Source organism: Brachyhypopomus gauderio, chromosome 5, assembly GCF_052324685.1.
Source record: "Brachyhypopomus gauderio isolate BG-103 chromosome 5, BGAUD_0.2, whole genome shotgun sequence".
In the NCBI taxonomy this organism is placed as follows: Eukaryota; Metazoa; Chordata; class Actinopteri; order Gymnotiformes; family Hypopomidae; genus Brachyhypopomus; species Brachyhypopomus gauderio.
Genome location: NC_135215.1, coordinates 20,719,212 through 20,737,332, shown reverse-complemented (window position 1 = coordinate 20,737,332; position 18,121 = coordinate 20,719,212). Strand labels below are relative to the sequence as shown.

The following is an 18,121-nucleotide window of genomic DNA, read 5'->3' as shown; positions in this document are numbered from 1 at the left end:
GTGGAGCAGGCATGCCTGTTTGTTTCGAGCCGCAAGCAACACTCTGTCCCTGACACCATCTGCTCCCTGTGTACAGTACAGATTAGCACTGCTACTCCCCAGCTAATAACCACAGCTCTCAGCCCCTTGGGTGTGAGCACAACACTCTGGTGTGGCAACACTTCATTTACTTTTTAAAACAATCAATGAATCAATGCAAATGTGAAAAGAATCAGATGATTTTAGCACCGTGTAGGACTAGGAGCAAAGCAGTTAAGGTCATTTCTTGAAGGACAGGGATTGAGAGGTCATTACAAAACTGACAGATGAAAAAAAGTTAAGGGATGGCAGTCACTGTCTGACAAGCATCACGGATGCGTGTGCAGTTTCTGAACCAGTTCTTCAGAAGCCCCGTCCCCTAGACACTTGTCAAGTTCATAAAGAAAAGTTTTCCAACTTACAATCTCTGACCACCCACATGTTCTAATGCAAACAGCCTGGGCCCATTACAGTAAAGTGACTCATCAGTGAAGAACATGAAAATGAATCTACAGAATCTGGAGAGTAAAATGGCCACGACCAAGTCCAGTCCAGTTACTAGCCCGGTATTCAAAGAGTATCTTCTTTGTCAACAACAGCCCTGATAAGGATGGGAACGGCCAAAAATACTCCTACAGCGTACTGTCGGGATTTGGGCCAAACCAAGATTTCACATGGAAACCTTCCCCCGTGAGAGATGCTCAGATGCAGCTGTGCTCTTGCGGTTCTGGTTTCTTTGGATCCACGTAGTGCTTAGCAAACAATTGGTGAGATCAACTGTAAAACGTGATTGCAACGACAGCCACAAATGCATTAATATGTTGGAAAGACTCGGAGATGTGCCGTTTGACTCCATATTTAACCTCCCTCCAGTGGGGCCAACCTTCACCTGACACCAATTAATGAGAAGCCATCAGAGACACCATCTCAAGTTCAGGAAGACTTATTAAAAAAATCATTAACTGTTCAGTATCCAACACAAATACAGAGTCTGCACTTAAGTGTTAGTTTAAGTGTTTTCCCCCAAACCTCCAACAAAAAAAATGAAGACACCGTTATGCTGAATAAGATCTGAATGGTAATTCTGCTAATATCACAGTAATGTATGTATTTTGTTATAGAGAACAAATAACCAATGATTATTAATTATCGCCATCAGTCAGTCCTATGAATCACAAGTGTTTTCAGTTTCAGGTGGTTGATCAATAGTTACAAATATAAAAGGACTAATGCTGAAATGTGGTGACATCAAGTTGTAATAAAAAATGCATTTCGAGAACAATATCAGCGTTCGGCTCAAGGCATCTTTATCTCGTTTAACTGGGAACTAGTGACAAGGTGACATCAAAAACACACAAGAGGATAAAGACACTACGAAGGCCACAATTACTTCACAGGTGGACTACATTTCATCCCTCACGAGACCGACCACGTAAGCTTTCATCTAACTTTAGTCACTAAACAATGAGGCATCCGTGACTTCATTCAGCAAATCCTTCTAGACGCAATCCTTTGGCATCAGGAAACCGCCCCTCTCTGCATAAGCGATAAAGCACCCACTCGACGAGACCCGTCTGAAAAGCCCGTTGTAAGAAGGAAAACCGCAGCCCGCTACACATGACAGCGGCAGCACCTCAAAGCCTCCCTAAACAATGGCGCACCAGTACACCGATACCTGTGACAGCCCAGCTTACATGCACTTACAATTGCGCATTGGTTCCCGAGTCGTCCTCTGCTATGGCAACCAAAGTCGTATTTACAACCAGGCAGGTGTACTGTTTTTACTCTTCATTTCCCATTACGCATTCATACAGTCATTTTTTCACAATAAAAAATGAATGCAGGCTTACCAAGCTGTTCTGTACAGTTCAGTTAAGCGATTTTGGTAGTTAAATCCAACACGCGGGAAAACATGAACAGTTTTTTGGATCATTTGCAAGCAAATGTGGTTCTGTAGCCGTACCGAGAATTAATGTTTGCCTATGTATATTGCGGTAAAAGCACATTAAGCATTTATGTAATAGGCAACGATTATATTTAAACGTCGTACTTACTGGGATATATCTCCCAACTTGTCACAGTTGCCGCATGGCTCAAACAACTGTTAATTCATGGTTAAAACGAATATGATGTTAACGACTCTGCACCATGTGAGGTCGCGAACGCAAAAGTCTATCCAAAAAAGCACGCCAGCTACGCTAAGGAGAAAAGTTGGACCGTACAAACGTGACAGGTTACTCAGAACGCAAAAGAAACAGCAAACGAGCTGGGATATTTTCTCTTTTAGTAAAGTATCTCCGCCTCACCTTTCCCCAAGGCACGCTGTCAAACGCCCCCTAGCGGTTTCTTTTGGAGTAAATGTACATTGGAATTCAAAATTATTGCAACGGTGTTTTTTCTTTTTTTTTTTGGGGGGGGGGGGGGGGGGTCTCTTCATTTGCTATTTTACCAGACTAATGTCACATGCATTCTGAAGAGAAAAATTCTAAAAAGCAAGATATAACAGAAATGTCTTACAGTTGAACATGTGATGAAACAGCCTGGAAAAGGGTCTCTTGACCCAATTCCTAGTCAGGTTTTGCAAGAAACAGAACTGGCGCATTACATTGTTATGATTATCCGGTCAAATGATAAATTACAGAGAAAAGCTAAAATACTAAGCCAAGGGCAGAAAGTAAAAAAGCAAGGTAGTTACTCACAGACACACACCGTGCTAAAAAAAAATCCTGCTTTTTTAGATACACGTTCTGAATTGGCCTTGGTGTAAAGAGACTTGTGGAAATTGAAATTCTCCTGAGCTTTGGCAGAAATTGGCTCAATGAAAGGTTTCACGAATACACTCACTAAAAGTCTCGATATCTGTTGGCCATGTTCGCTTTACTTGAGTTTAACGTCCGTCCTCTCCGATCCAGCTGGACGACTGCATTAGTAGCCTGTCTAATCAAGACATCAAATCAAGGATGGACTGGTCACGTTCAGTGCTATGTGTAAGTGGTAACATTATTTGTGACCTTTGGCAAGAATTTTGCATTATGATTTTACTGACTTGATAAGAAAGAAAGAAAGAAAGAAAGAACGGCCATTTATCGTATTTAAAAACAAAACTACAGTAGTGTAGCTACAACTAGCGAGTTACAGGTTTACAATGGTGATGATAAAACAAAAAAAGACTGGAAATTGTAAATTGCAACTAGTGATTCAAGAGTTTAAAATAACACATTAACCAGCTGGTGGCAGTCGATTGTAGCATGCGTAATTGTGTAAAGGCTACACGTTACAGTTTGGTTTGTCTTCTCACTTGCTCAAGGATTACTTCACATATTTTTACACTAATTTAACCTTTCTTTATTTGGTTATATATGCTGGACATTACGGTCTTCTCTTGTACTAGGGTTTGTACGGTATCGGAACAGTTCATTGGATCGCTGCTATTGAACCTTTCGTGTCCCATGACCTTGTGATGTCACAGCAGAAAACGGAAGAGTATTTCGTGCTGTCGGGGTAAGGAAATAAACACAATGTTACATTTAAAATAAATACGTGTATTGTTGTCTTCTGTAGCGTGTTGTGATTACAGATGTCTAGATTTCAAACAGGGGATGTTAATTCGGTAAGAATTGACAAATACTTTCCGAATGTCTTGTCGGAGCGATGCAAATATTACAAATTATTACGCCAAGGTAGCCACCATTAACAAAATAAACTTGTGAAATGATTGTATTGTATTGTCTTCATATAACGTTACCAAGATGTCTAGATATATGATACCGGTTTAAGATTATGGCTCGCGCGTTCAATATCGAAAGATTATTGTTAAGGCCAAGGGTCTATGTTAACCTTTCGCGTATCGAAAGCAACCTTTCATTTTCGCCTAAATGAGTGTTAAGCGATCGCTACCACTCGAAATAAACGTTTGTCTTTTTTACGTGTCCATTTAATAAGCCAGTGCTTAATTAATACTGCGGAATATTTTTTGGTTGTGGGAATTTCCCACACGCATGACGTCATTGACCCCCCCACGTGAGTTCAAATGTATGTCATTACTTACCTGAAGTAAGTCAACCAACAGAATTATTTAACAAATATGTTTTTTTAAAGTTGTTACGCTGTTATTATTTAAAACTGTAGGTTGGCTATCACGAAAAACCTACTGAATGTGCTAGATAGGTAGCACAGACATCCAAGTAACCTATTTCTTTGTTTTGCTTTCCCAACTAAGAAGATTAGCTAGTTTTATTTTGCTCTATGAAACACAGAAATCCACAGTTGGGTGTCATTTTCAAAGCATAACTAACATAAACCTAAAAATGGGAAAGAAAACAGCTTTACAGATCTACCCTTGTGTCTGTTGTCCTAGTAGATTCTGTCTATTGTCCTATTTTCTGTGCTACAATTTTGATATTGTTTATTCTGCAGGGGCCTTAAGCCATAAAGCCATAATGCAGAGTACAACTAACTACCTGTGGCTGATCTCAGACCTGTTGGGACAGGGCGCCACAGCAAACGTGTACCGCGGCAGGCACAAGGTAGGCAGCACTTCTGATCACACTGCACACAAACAGGATGGAGTTAACCTTGCACAGTGTGGCCCATGGAGCTTACAAAAGCCACAGCTGGTGGCGTGTGGTTAATGTAGTACAGTGCTTATGTTTCAAGCTTGCTGTCTTCTTTAGAACACAGAGAAGCCACAGGCATGCTTTTCTCATCTTCATCTCCAAGTGCATCCTCTTGCCTAAGTTATACTGAGCTGCTTGCACACTCATGTTTGGACATGACATGCAGATATTGCCCACTACATGACCCCACTATTACCCCATCAAATAGATTCACACTCTTTCTTTTTTGTTATCTTTTTTTAACCTTGAGGTTAATATTTCTTTTGCAAATTGTTTGGGGTGTTTAAGAGGTTTGGCTAGAGAACTTCCATGAGCAAAGTCATTTAATTATATAAAGGTAAAACTGCAAATAACATCTGTAGATGTGCTAAGCTGTTCTCATATTTCATTTAGTGCACAGCCCATGTCTATCCAACCGCTGCGAGTGGTGTTTAGAGTAATGTAGGCCCACAGGCCCTGCATGGCAAACCTAGTCAAGAGCAGCAAAGGGGGTCCCTAGGTAACACATTCTGCCAGGCTGTCACTTCAGCATTAGTCTACTCTACACCGAGGGCAAGCTGAGATTTACATCACCTGGTTCAAAATGTCATCAAATGGTCTAAGTTAGCGGGCACGTTAAAGTTTCTAATAATCCACGCAGTCATGTTTATCATCCTTTGATTTTCCGTTGAATGTGGTGGACAGTGGCCGGTCTCTGGGACCTTCATAACCCTTTCTGTGTCTTGGGTACTTGAGCTGAGATTGACCATGTTGCCTTTTTAACTGTCCTTCATTTCTAGAGGAGTGACATTGTGCTGAGGTTGAGTGATGTATCAGCTGTAGGCACCCAGTCTGCTGTCCCGATCCCATGGGTATAAACTGGAATTCACCTCGCTCCATTGTCCCTTCCCCTGCCTGCAGAAAACAGGTGACCTGTATGCCGTCAAGGTGTTTAACAACCTCAGCTTCTTGCGCCCTCTGGACGTTCAGATGCGGGAGTTCGAGGTGCTAAAGAAGCTCAACCACAAGAACATTGTCAAACTCTTCGCTGTGGAGGAGGAGGTACGTTGCTCAAGTCACTCTAAGTAAGCCAGCGCCTGTCGTCGAGGCAGCGCCTGTCAGACACAGTCAGCAGCGGTTTACTATTTGCTACTTCCTCAAACATTTGTTACAAACACAAAGCACTGTGAACAATGCATAGTAAGAACCAGCATGCTGATGGATAATTTGAACAAGCACATTTGCAGCAGTGTGAGATATTGGAAAGGCCAAATCTGTAATCTGGCATGCTGATTTGTGAACAATAGGTGAGCAATGAATGAGCCAAAATTAGGCCTGCTTGTTTACAGGGATGATGTATGTTGGTGCATTATCGTGATTGTTTTGCTCTATAATTCTTCCCATCAGTCAAACACGCGTCACAAGGTCCTGGTTATGGAATACTGTCCATATGGCAGTCTGTACACTGTCCTGGAGGAGCCATCAAATGCATATGGCCTTCCTGAAGATGAGTTTCTCATCGTGCTCCAGGACGTTGGTAATGTTCTTCTCATTACATAAGATTTCTGTGTCTCTTTTGCTGAGTATTCAGGTACAAAGGGGCTCAAATATTGATTCTGCCCATATATTAAACCATATTCATGTATTTCAGTTCCACCAGTATGTTTGGGGTTGTTCTGACTCTGCCGTTGTCAATACCATCATGTCCACAGTGGCTGGGATGAACCACCTCCGAGAGTACGGGATAGTCCACAGGGACATTAAGCCGGGGAATATCATGCGCGTGATCGGCGAGGATGGCCGATCGGTCTACAAGCTGACGGATTTTGGTGCGGCACGAGAGCTAGAGGACGATGAACAGTTTGTATCACTTTATGGAACTGAGGAATACCTGGTGAGTCGTGGAATAGCGTGCCCGTTAAAGTGGGTGTGCACTCGTTCAGGCTTGTGCAGGTTGCTGTAGGCTTGTGTTTTCTGTAGTGGCACTCTTGATGCTTGATCAAGGACGTGGCTACAGCTCTGTCTGGTCTAGGTAGTGGTTAGCATCCTTAATAGTTTTTTGTATATTACGAATAGAAAACACAAAATATGTGAAAGAACTAAATGCTAGGTAAATCACAAAGACATATTAGATTATGGGATTCAAACATTTGCATGTTTGTGTGTCCACATGCATGTGTGTGTCTGTGGAACAGCACCCAGACATGTACGAGCGGGCGGTATTGAGGAAGGACCACCAGAAGAAGTATGGTGCCACGGTGGACCTGTGGAGTATCGGAGTTACCTTCTACCACGCCGCCACTGGCAGCCTACCGTTCAGACCTTATGAAGGCCCGCGCAGGAATAAGGAAGTCATGTAAGCTGTGTGATCATGCTGCAGAACTTCAGTAAAGTCCTCTCACAAGCCTCCAGTAGCTGATTCCTACCATACCTGGCAAGACATTATGCAGTCAGGCCTGCTATAGACATCTTATCTTACAGTTATATTAAGCTTATATATAAACTTTATAGCTAGGTGTGCACATGTTCTAAAACTACAAAACCGTCATGGTTTAAATAACCATGTTATTTAATGGTGCTTTAAATGAATTTCACCTGGCTGAAATAGGAGTGTCTATTTACTTTCTGATGCTTTGTACTTCCAGGTATAAGATCATAACAGAAAAGCCATCAGGGGCCATCTCAGGACAACAGAAGTTTGAGAATGGCAAGATTGAGTGGAGCACAGAGATGCCAATATCCTGTAGTCTGTCTAAGTACGTGCCCCATCTCAATCAGCCACACCTAGTTTTGATATATAGATCATTTGTTGGAATGGCAGGAGGATGCACCAACTGAACAGTTTTATTTGGAGGAAAGCGTGGGTTGGAGAATATTGCTCAGTGTTTGCTCTTAAACTGGTTCAGAGGTCTGCAGAGTCTTCTGACCCCAGTGCTGGCGAACATACTGGAGGCTGACCAGGAGAAGTGCTGGGGCTTTGATCAGTTCTTCGCAGAGACCAGTGACATCCTGCATCGCACAGTCGTCTATGTCTTCAGCCTGCAGCAAGCCACGCTGCACCACGTCTACATCCACACATACAACACGTGAGTACACCACTTAATCCGGATGACACCCAGAATGCAATGCACCAGTCGACCACGAACGATGGTACGTGTACACACAAGAGACAGAATTATACCCAAGTCATAAAGAATGAGGAGATCTCCTTACTCCCAGCCTGCTAGTGTGAGCTGCTACCAGTCTTAAGCCCTTCTATGCAGTAGACCATTCCTCTAGCTGATGGAACCAAATTCGCATGAAACGAAACATCTGCTTTCAGCTCAGCCTGGCCACCTCTTTCACTTCAGCGATCGTAACCACAAGTTTGAGAGTGTGGCGTTTTCCCTGATCTTCAAATCAAATCAAATCAAAGTTTATTTGTATAGCGCTTTTCACAACACATGTTGTCACAAAGCGCTTTGCAGGATTTAAAAGGTTAACAATACTATGGGTCCAGAACCCTAATGAGCAAGCCAAAGGCGACAGTGGCGAGGAAAAACTCCCTATGATGGTGGGGAATAGGAAGAAACCTCGGGAGAACCAAGACTCAAAAGGGAACCCATCCTCCATTGGGCGGCCCGTTAACACACAAATTACACAAAATACAGACAAATACACAAGTCACACACAAATCACGCAATCAGACTAAGTAAAGGTAAAAATGAAAGTTCTGGGTTATGATATTGTCACTGTAAATGTCTGTTGATGAACGCCAGGCTTTCATTCCGTGTCGGAGCAGCGATGCTGGTATTGTGGTATTGATCTTCCGAATCTCTTCTGGATTCCAGAGCAACACTCTTCCAAGAGTTGCTCTCCAGACGCACCAACATCAGCGTCCCTAACCAGGAGCTGATGTATGAGGGCAGGCGCCTGGCCCTTGAAGCCAACCGGCAAGCGCAGACGTTCCCTCGCACGACCCGGGACAACCCCATCATGCTCCTCAGCAGAGATCTCGTCACTACCGTTGGCCTCATCTTTGAAGATCGTGAGAGATTCTTCTTACCCAGCATGCGGTTTTAACTCGCACATATCAAATAAAAATATCAAATAGTTCTCAGGCAGTTGAGTGCACGTCATTAACAGGAGTTGTTGTAATGTTACATAACTACAATATGACAGTCCAAATAACATGGTGACAAGTGTTGATTTAAAACAGCCTGTATTATTGCTGATGTCAGAAAACAGCTGTATAATGTGGACAAAATATTTCAACTATGGTACATTTGTTTGACTAAAATAATTTATTATTCATGGAAAATGCTGTGGATCAGACGTGATGCTCCCAGCACACGTTGTCCATCCCTATGCTAAGCTATAAGTAGACATATTTCATCCAAACGTGTGTGAAACGTGCCCTGATTTCACTGTGTGTTTGCAGCCAGCCCTCCCAAAGTCCAGCCTCGCTACGACCTGGACCTGGATGCCAGCTACGCCAAGGTAAGGAAGGCTGAGAAGAGAAAGTCCTGCCTTTAGGTATCTCTGTTTCTGAGTGGAGGAAGTTGATCTGAAAATGCAGAAACTATAGCATTAAAACACACGGTTCTGCTCCATTATAGAACTGGCTAGCTTTAAAAGCTACTGTAATCGGTTCTTGGTGACTTCTCCCAGGTTTAGCTGAGTCCTCCCTTAACTTAAGTTCTACAACGTCCATTAAAACATCCGTAAAGATGCCCTTCCTACGCTGACGTACATATTTGGCACTTGGCCACCATTCTGTTGGGTGTGTGCATGCGCAAGAGAACTGTTGAGCATGGAGAACCAACTGCGTTCAAATAAGCGTTTGAATTGATTGTAAGGGCGATTTAAGAGCTTGCAGTCTCCAATTTCCTCAAATTTCTCAGACCAAAAGAAGACCTTCATGTGTGCTAATTCATAATTAAGTAATAAATATGTTAAGTCACAGTTTTCCTGAATGCAGTCTCTTGTGCTAACAGCCATTTACATGGGGCATTAATGACAATGATCGTCTGCTGAATCGGATCAGGCACATTTGTACATACCGGCCTTACAACAATATCTTATAATAAAGGTTTACATTAGACCCATTGTTTTTTCACCACCCGCCATTGGGAATGAACCGACAAGGTCTTCAAATGAATCACAAATGGCAACTTTAATGTATCCAATTTGACATGTCGTTTTATAGTTCACGCTCTTCATAACAAAAGCCTTGCCTTCTGGCTCATTATGGGAAACTACGGATGGTCAGCTGATGATTAAAAAAAAAACAATGTTGCTGACATTATATTTTCTGAAGACGAAAGGTTTCAGGAACACACCGTTCTACCACTAAAAGGAGGATTTTATAACAACAGCCACCTTCTAAGAGCCTTCTTGGTTCCCAAAGGATTGTGCTTATGAATAAAAAATAGATAAACAATGTATAAAGTCGTTGACAGCTGGATAAATGGTCCAACATCTGATCTAGTCTTACTGCATGTTTTGTAAATCATTCAGTTTGAGTGGAGTTTGAGACCTTTTCATGCCATTTCTTTGTCTAATACATTTAATACTCTCCTTGAATCGGCACAGAGCACAGACCGTACTGCAAATGGTAACTTGGTTTTCTTAGCTGTCCATAATGGTACTGTTCTTATTTTCCCTTACATATAAAGCCACTTTAAGGGAGTTCAGTGCTTTTTACAATGTTGCTTATAATGACCATAATCACAATAGCAAGCTGAGCCTATGTCATCAGTCTCTGCCTCTCTGTACCAGCACAGGCAGAAGGCACTTTGATTTAGACAGACACAAAGGCCCTAAATCCAAGATCATATGGATGGCCTAGTGGGGCCTGTAGTTGCTAGAGTGCATGAATGTCTCTGTTATGTAAGCCCATACCATTAAATCAGTGACTGTTAGGTTTTGATATTAGATTGTCACATAAAGTGTCCAACAAACCATTCTTGTTTCCTGGCTTTTACTACTAAAATAATGGACATTTACCCCTTCTTATGGACAATAATGCTGCTTTCCTATCCAGACCTTTGCAGGAGATGTAGGCCACCTGTGGAAAACCTCGGAGTCATTACTTGTCTATCAGGAACTGGTGAGGAAAGGAGTTCGGGGTCTGATGTAAGTCCACTTGCTTTTGACAAATGACACTTTTCATCATGGAAAAATATTCAATATCCTGTGATGGAGGTTGTCCATGGAGTGATGCAACATGCAGCAAAGATCATGTCAGTTATCTTATTTCTTTGGTGTCCCCCTGCCTGCACCACCCCAAAAATGTACCTACCAACCAATGGAGTGCCACCTCACCATCGGTGTAACTGTTTCCACAGAGAGCTGATGAAGGAGGACTTCAGTGACACAGCCCACAAGAAAGCTGAGGTCTTCCACATGTGTAACCACTGCAACCAGACACTGGAGAAGACCGAACAGCTGTAGGGGCCCCGTACTTTCCCTTGTGACTAAATACAGTAATGCACACAGCACATAATCTGGCTGATATCAGGAGTTGTAGTGTCCATTTATGATTGTTGTAAGTTTGCTCACAACAAGTCAGATGATAGGAGGACGTATGCTTTGCAGTGTGCGTGTATATGAATAATAATAATGTGTAATTTACTTGAATTGCTGTGCCTTTTTTAGGTGTGAAGTGCTAATGCAAGGAAACATGTTATCAACAGAATTTGACGAAATCTCAGACTTGCGCAAGAAAGTTCTACGAGTAAGAGTTCATTCTTCTATTTATTCTGAGATGTCATTACAGATGCACATTTTTCATTCTGAGCTGCCATCACAGACTGTTGTTGTGTAATGTCCATTTCTTTCCTACCTTTCCCATCATATCCACCAAGAAATACCCAGTATAGTTTAGTTTGTTTTCCTATTCATGATCTCATACCTTAAACCAGAATTGCCAAGCTGTTGTTCCTTTCATATAGAAGTGACAGACCTGACTCTATTAAGTGAGCAATGATTGACATCACTCAGGATTAGCTGAGTGAGGGGTGTCAGCGTTTGGCTAGAGGCAATGCTTAGGGTTCACAGCAGCCATGCAGTGATGAGACCCTACCTCAAACACACTCTCCCATGCCCATGTTCTTTGCACCTAGCTGTCTGCGTCACTTGGTTCAATGGATCAGACAATGCAAGACATCAAAAACAAGTTCATTCCTTCAGGCACATTGACAGACACGTGGACGCAGCAAGTGGGCACACACCCCGAAGACAGAAAGTAAGTGCCGTGTGTGTGTGTGTGTGTGTGTGTGTGTGTGTGTGTGTGTGTGTGTGTGTGTGCATGTCTGTCTGCATAGCCGAACTTCTGGTGACAATATAATAAGCACTTGACAATATGGGTGTCAAGTACACTTTTTAAGGACAGTTATCCAACCCTTTTCTAGCAGTATGTGTATTAGCTTTGTGTCACTAATCGGTATTCTTTTTATTGAGAGCAATTCTGTACTGAATTCTTTATCCGACATAATCTGCAAGCTTTGTTAAAAACTCTTCACCATTTAATCATTTTGCTTTACTGACAATTCTCTTGACCATTATAACATTAGGTCAGTTTTTTATGGGTACAATTGCAGTTAATAATAACAATTCCCCATAGTTACAATCATTAGTTAAACTAACTGAAAACACGATTGACTGGTTTCTCCCTGAGGAAATTACAATATAGCACTTTTCTTTAGCACTCATTGTTGAACTGACTTAAAGGAGCAATAAGTTATTTTTAACACTAAGATGTAACACATTATTTATGAAAGTTATTCTTTTAAATAATAGTATATTTGTTTCTTCAAAAAAGTGCAGCTCACACTGTTCACACTGGCTCACATTGTCCTGTAGTCTTCAAATAAACCAGTTCCTACTCCATAGAGTGCATCCTGCACATAGAGGAGGCCATGACTGAAATAGACTTAGTATAGAATCTGAACGCTCCAGGCTACTAGATATCAGTGTAATGTGTTTGGAATGTGAAGAAGAATAATAATTCATAATTTAATTAGATAATTAGAAAAAAAACTTTAAAAGGCGTATTGCTCCTTTACAGTAGTAAACTAGGCCATAGTTTAATATCATCTGTGGGTGGCAGTACATTGAGACCTCTCCATATTCTAGTGTGGAGAAGATAAAGGTTCTTCTCGATGCCATTACGGCGATTTACCAGCAGTTCAAGAAGGACAAAGCTGAGCGACGTGAGTATAGTAACCTATATACAGTGTAATTATATATAAAATAACCTTTCCAAATGTTTCTGGAGATATTTTGGTGGGTGTTCTTAATTTGTAGAATTAGAAGAACTTGATAAGCACTGTTCTCTAAAACATAATGCTAAAAAATAATAAACTTCACACTCTCTCACTCTCACTCTGTCTCTCTCTCTCCGTTGCTCTCTCTCCCAGGTCTACCTTACAACGAAGAACAAATCCACAAGTTTGACAAGTGAGCATTTATGTAATGCATTTCTCTGAAGGCTGCCAGTGGGAAGCTCATGCTCCTTGCTGTACTTCTCTAACATTATACAATGTTCCTCTCAAAGGCAGAAGCTGGTTTACCACGCCACCAAAGCCCGCACCCTGTTCACTGAGGAGTGTGCCATGAAGTACCGTCTGTTCATCTCCAAGAGTGAGGAGTGGATGAGGTACAGTCTTCGCTGAGAGTGATGAGGGGATGAGTTTTCAGTCTTCACTGAGGGTGAGGAGGGGATGAGGTACAGTCTTCACTGAGGGTGAGGAGGGGATGAGGTACAGTCTTCACTGAGGGTGAGGAGGGGATGAGGTACAGTCTTCACTGAGGGTGAGGAGGGGATGAGGTACAGTCTTCACTGAGGGTGAGGAGGGGATGAGGTACAGTCTTCACTGAGAGGGGAGGGGAGGGGATGAGGTACAGTCTTCACTGAGGGTGAGGAGGGGATGAGGTACAGTCTTCACTGAGGGTGAGGAGGGGATGAGGTACAGTCTTCACTGAGGGTGATGAGGGGATGAGGTACAGTCTTCACTGAGGGTGAGGAGGGGATGAGGTACAGTCTTCACTGAGGGTGAGGAGGGGATGAGGTACAGTCTTCACTGAGAGGGGAGGGGAGGGGATGAGGTACAGTCTTCACTGAGGGTGAGGAGGGGATGAGGTACAGTCTTCACTGAGGGTGAAGAGGGGATGAGGTACAGTCTTCACTGACGGTGAGGAGGGGATGAGGTACAGTCTTCACTGAGGGTGAGGAGGGGATGAGGTACAGTCTTCACTGAGGGTGAGGAGGGGATGAGGTACAGTCTTCACTGAGGGTGAAGAGGGGATGAGGTACAGTCTTCACTGAGGGTGAAGAGGGGATGAGGTACAGTCTTCACTGAGAGTGAGGAGGGGATGAGGTACAGTCTTCACTGAGGGTGAAGAGGGGATGAGGTACAGTCTTCACTGAGAGTGAGGAGGGGATGAGGTACAGTCTTCACTGAGGGTGAAGAGGGGATGAGGTACAGTCTTCATGAGTGGAACAAAGCCTTGTTCTTATGTATTGGTAACTAGCAGCATGATTTAATGTCAAAAACTATTGTTAAATTATTAAGCAGGTCAACAAAGCTGATTATTAAGCAAAGATCGGTGGACAGGACTGTATAATCTGCCTCAGCCTCTGTTGCTGAGTGGGACTGTCCTGTTGCCATGGAAACTATACCCAAGACGTTTTCAGGGGCGATTCTGCAGAAGGAGCCGATAAGGAGAGGCAGGCTTAGAGGGCACACCTGTTTCCTGCACCACAAAACAACATCGTGTTTGGAATATTATTACATTCAGTTTAAATGTTACACAAAGAAAACATCATACTGGTAAACTCTTAATTTTGTGTAGTGAAGTTCGAAGTTCACACGTGACGCGCATGCAAACAGAGTCAGTGATTTGCAACATGAATATGCAATTCAGAAAAGCAGAAAATGGAAATTCCCAAATACGCACACATGTATTTTGTGTCCATTTAATAGATACGAATTGCCTGAAGCCGGTCTGCAGCCAAAAACTCAGAGCTGTCAGCAAGCTATGTGGTCTTTTGGTTTGGTAACATTATCACATATTGCACTGTTAAGTATGTATAATATATATATATCTACACCAAATAGGCTGGTATATGTATTATAGTCAGTCATAAGAGAATTCAGCACTGAATTTTTGTTCTCTGATACAATTGCAAGAAAGGTACAGCCCAGCATTGAAGTCTCTTCTCCCTTGTGTATGTCTGTCTGTATCATCTCTTTCATGTCTGACCTTGTTTGAACCAAAGGCCAGGTGTTAACTGAATGCTTTTCATGTACATTTAAATTGAAAATGCCCTTTTAATAATATGTATGTGAACACTTATAAATGCAGGATAAACTGATATGTATTCCTTTAATTATTCACTTATAATATCCAGGCATCACCCTTTAAAATAGGTCATTTATCGAATGTGGGCGCAGGAAATGTGCTGTACCTGTGCAAAAAAGGTACCGTCAGCCAGCTGACCTCCTGTAAATGGAGCAGAAGAGTAGGTGTACTTAATAAACCTGCAGCTCTGCATCATCGAACCTGCATCAGAAACCCTGCAAATTGAGACGTGCCTTCTGAAGGTTTCTGTCACTGAGCTGTTGCGTTGGCGTGGTCTCATGAGCACACGTCTTGGCTGCAGGCGCGCTGTGGGCGGCGGCTTTGACGAGTGCGATGTGTCCACAGGAAGGTGCACCATGTGAGGAAGCAGCTGATGTCACTGACGAGCCAGTTCATGAACATGGAGCAGGAAGTGACCATGATAATTCAGCGCGTGTACAAGGTACAAGGCAGCTGTTGCACTGTGGCTTGCTTGTGTGGGCAGGGAGATGGGGGGAAATGAAATGGAGAGAGACCGTGGTAGAGAGGTGGTTAAGGAGTGAAAGGTAGCCAAGATTTGTGTGTGATGTGTGTGTGTGTGTGTGTGTGTGTGTGTGTGTGTGTGTGTGTGTGTGTGTGTGTGTGTGTCACGTGTGAAGCTTCAGGAACAATTGCCACAAAAAATCATTCCCATGGCATCCAGCGGTATGAAACCCCAGGCATACCTCAGCCAGAGCACTCTAGTGGAGATGACCCTAGGGTGAGTGTATAAGCTCATGGGCTCAGGCCTCACTCCGGAGACAATACCAACACGCTCACATCACACATCACAGGCCCCGTTGGACACGCGATTTTCCATCACACACATTTAGAGGTGGTAGGTGTCATTTTGTCTGACAGATGAAAACGGAAGCTTTTAGCTGAAGGTGACCTTTCTGTCTGCAGGATGAAGAAACTGAAAGAGGAGATGGAGGGGGTGGTCAAAGAGCTGGCAGAAAACAATCTCTTTCTGGAGAGGTAACTAACCTGTGTGGTCTGCCATGAAATGCAACTTTACTACTAAATCTTTACCCTCCAGGTTACATCAGTGTTGAGATTTCAACTAAATAAAAATTGTCTGACCTGCTTTAGGTTTGGCACTTTGACAGTAGATGGTGGACTAAGAAATGTGGACAGAATCTGAGAGTACCGAACAGCTTGACAACAACACTCTGACTCTGTATCTGGAAGCAAAAAAAAAGACCTTTGGAGTTTGCTTAATCTATTCCTGTATATAAATATGTGCTATATAATGTTAATGTAAATACTGATATAAGACATCTAGAGGGTTTTTTTCACCTGCTTTACTGTTCTTAATTATGTGCATATAGGATCGGCCTGCTTTTAAGTCTCTCTGACCTTTTTGAAGTCCATGTACACACGTGCTTTTTTTCCTTTATTATTTTTTGTAAACAGACCAGACAGATCCAGAAAGTTAGACTGTGCTGTATTCATCTCTAGGTATTGTACATGCCTGCCTCTGAAGAATACAGACCTACTATGGCTGTATTAACAATCATGACCATTAAATGAAATAAGCATGTTCTGCTTTATATGAAGGTTTAAAGGTCTGTTTCCATCAAATGAAATAAAGGTTTTCTACTTTATGTGAAGGTTACAAGTGTCGTTAGGGAGGGCTGGAATAGAGGCTACTTAACCAGCTAATTTGGGATTAGTTGTGCTATGGATCTTATGCTATGGGTCTTATTCAAAGTAAGACGTCGGTGAAGCCGCAATGTCTTTTGTTTGTTTGGTATTTTTTCACGGCGATGGGCACAGGCTAAGGTTCCCCTTGGGAGTTTAGAGGGACATTAAAACTGTTGACTGTAGTTTGCAGTGATTGTCTTTTCTATTGTCCTACATGCGTTCTTACAAATATTCTTACCTATGTTCTAATGAACATGTGCCAGAGGATGTTCTGGATTGACACAGGACAAAGGAAGGATTGGGCAAGGTGCAGTTAGAGCAATAGTCCAATTATACTTTCATTATCATCTAACTCCAATACAGGCAATATTAAGAACATTTTATTAACTGCCGTGTTTAGGGGTTTTAGTATGTGTCATGAAGATGGAGGAAGAGCTGTTTAAAAGCAGTACAACCTTACTGAGTCTTAAGTGAAGCGTAGCATAGCCCACCTACACAGCGTAGCCCACCTACAATCAAAAGTAGATCCATGTGGTACAAACTCCAGGTACTGGAGCTTATGTCATGCAAGCTGAGTAAATTGTAAGACTGGAGGCTACGGTTTAAGTGGCAAAATGTAGCCTACATCCCCATCCAACAATAAAACAGGCAAAATTCCTGGGAATGCCAGCCAGAGTGATAAAAAACCAGAGGAGAGCAAATCCGATGTTGGAGCTGGGCTGGTGTTGGATAGCCAGTTTTGATAATATACTTTAGCACTTTGTACAGGAGACCCTGGAAAAGCAGCTTTAGAGAAGTCCAGATCAGACCATAAATCCGAAAGACTGTGTCAAAAGGGAAACTCCCTGAGAAGCACAGCCCATCTGCGCTGGGTAGTGGGATTTTGACAAGAAAACCACACAAGAAAGATACTTTCAAGCATACAGAGGAAAGACAAGGAAAGAAAGCCAGTGGCCAGTAATAAAACCCCACCAAAGAGAATGTGGACTACTGACTTTGCTAAACATATGCAGGTTGTTTGCTATGAGATTATTCAAAGTCAGAAGGTCAGTGTGAATGTTGGTTTCAGCACTGGATCCAGGGTTAGTGTTCACACAGCCACGTGCAGCTGTAACTCCAGGCATTGACGGAGGGTTGTCACTGAAGCAGGCTTGGCAAATGTCAGTAGGCCTGTTCTCTCGGGTGATGTGGAACACCATCAGAACCTTACAAGTTGATAAGATTTTATACCTGCTGGTGGAATTTAACTGGATGATAAAATTATAGCGTTGATGAAGTACAGGTAACATGATCACAATGTCTGGTCTACTAGGGGTCAATGGTAATTTAAAATGACCTGGAGCTTATGAAACCCACTGGAACATCCACACAGCAAGGTATTACAGTTAATTATGTTAACAAGGTTTTCATATCTGCTTCATGCTACTGCAAAACCACTGATACTTAATGCAGAGACAGGCAGCTTGCTTCTAGAAGACCACACGTCAGTATCCAAG

General features: G+C 42.5%; 2 protein-coding genes across 9 annotated transcripts in view; one reads left to right on the top strand and one right to left on the bottom strand.

Moving 5' to 3' along the window:
- eps8a (EGFR pathway substrate 8a, signaling adaptor) overlaps positions 1 to 2,979 on the bottom strand; it is a 44,800-nt gene extending 41,821 nt beyond the window's left edge. For 2 of the 7 annotated variants that reach the window (XM_077006401.1, XM_077006411.1), the window contains exon 1: positions 2,073 to 2,312. The gene's annotated coding sequence lies outside the window, so the exon portion shown is untranslated. The other 5 variants (XM_077006403.1, XM_077006408.1, XM_077006407.1 and 2 more) reach the window with 5 other exon arrangements.
- Positions 2,980 to 3,409: 430 nt separating this feature from the next.
- tbk1 (TANK-binding kinase 1) lies at positions 3,410 to 16,807 on the top strand. 2 transcript variants are annotated; one of them, XM_077006413.1, is made up of 21 exons: positions 3,410 to 3,519; positions 4,435 to 4,544; positions 5,535 to 5,675; positions 6,021 to 6,150; positions 6,326 to 6,507; positions 6,809 to 6,969; positions 7,259 to 7,369; positions 7,520 to 7,699; positions 8,444 to 8,640; positions 9,034 to 9,092; positions 10,639 to 10,730; positions 10,943 to 11,044; positions 11,253 to 11,331; positions 11,720 to 11,841; positions 12,732 to 12,808; positions 13,016 to 13,055; positions 13,153 to 13,254; positions 15,306 to 15,402; positions 15,599 to 15,699; positions 15,885 to 15,956; positions 16,071 to 16,807. In XM_077006413.1, exons 2-21 carry the CDS (start codon positions 4,458 to 4,460, stop codon positions 16,120 to 16,122), a joined length of 2,184 nt encoding a protein of 727 aa, XP_076862528.1. In that variant the 5' UTR covers positions 3,410 to 3,519; positions 4,435 to 4,457; the 3' UTR covers positions 16,123 to 16,807. The 2 variants fall into 2 exon arrangements, with proteins under 2 accessions (XP_076862528.1, XP_076862529.1); XM_077006414.1 differs by lacking the exon at positions 3,410 to 3,519 and adding an exon at positions 3,529 to 3,628.
- The last annotated feature ends 1,314 nt before the right edge of the window (positions 16,808 to 18,121 follow it).

What these genes read in the sequence shown, in the direction of transcription:
- tbk1 (XM_077006413.1), top strand. Translation starts at nt 4,458, where the DNA reads ATGCAGAGTACAACTAACTACCTGTGGCTGATCTCAGACCTGTTGGGA. An exon ending in TGGCCTCATCTTTGAAGATC is followed by an intron (nt 8,641 to 9,033) that starts GTGAGAGATTCT and finishes GTGTGTTTGCAG; the next exon opens with CCAGCCCTCCCAAAGTCCAG. An exon ending in ACACACCCCGAAGACAGAAA is followed by an intron (nt 11,842 to 12,731) that starts GTAAGTGCCGTG and finishes TCCATATTCTAG; the next exon opens with TGTGGAGAAGATAAAGGTTC.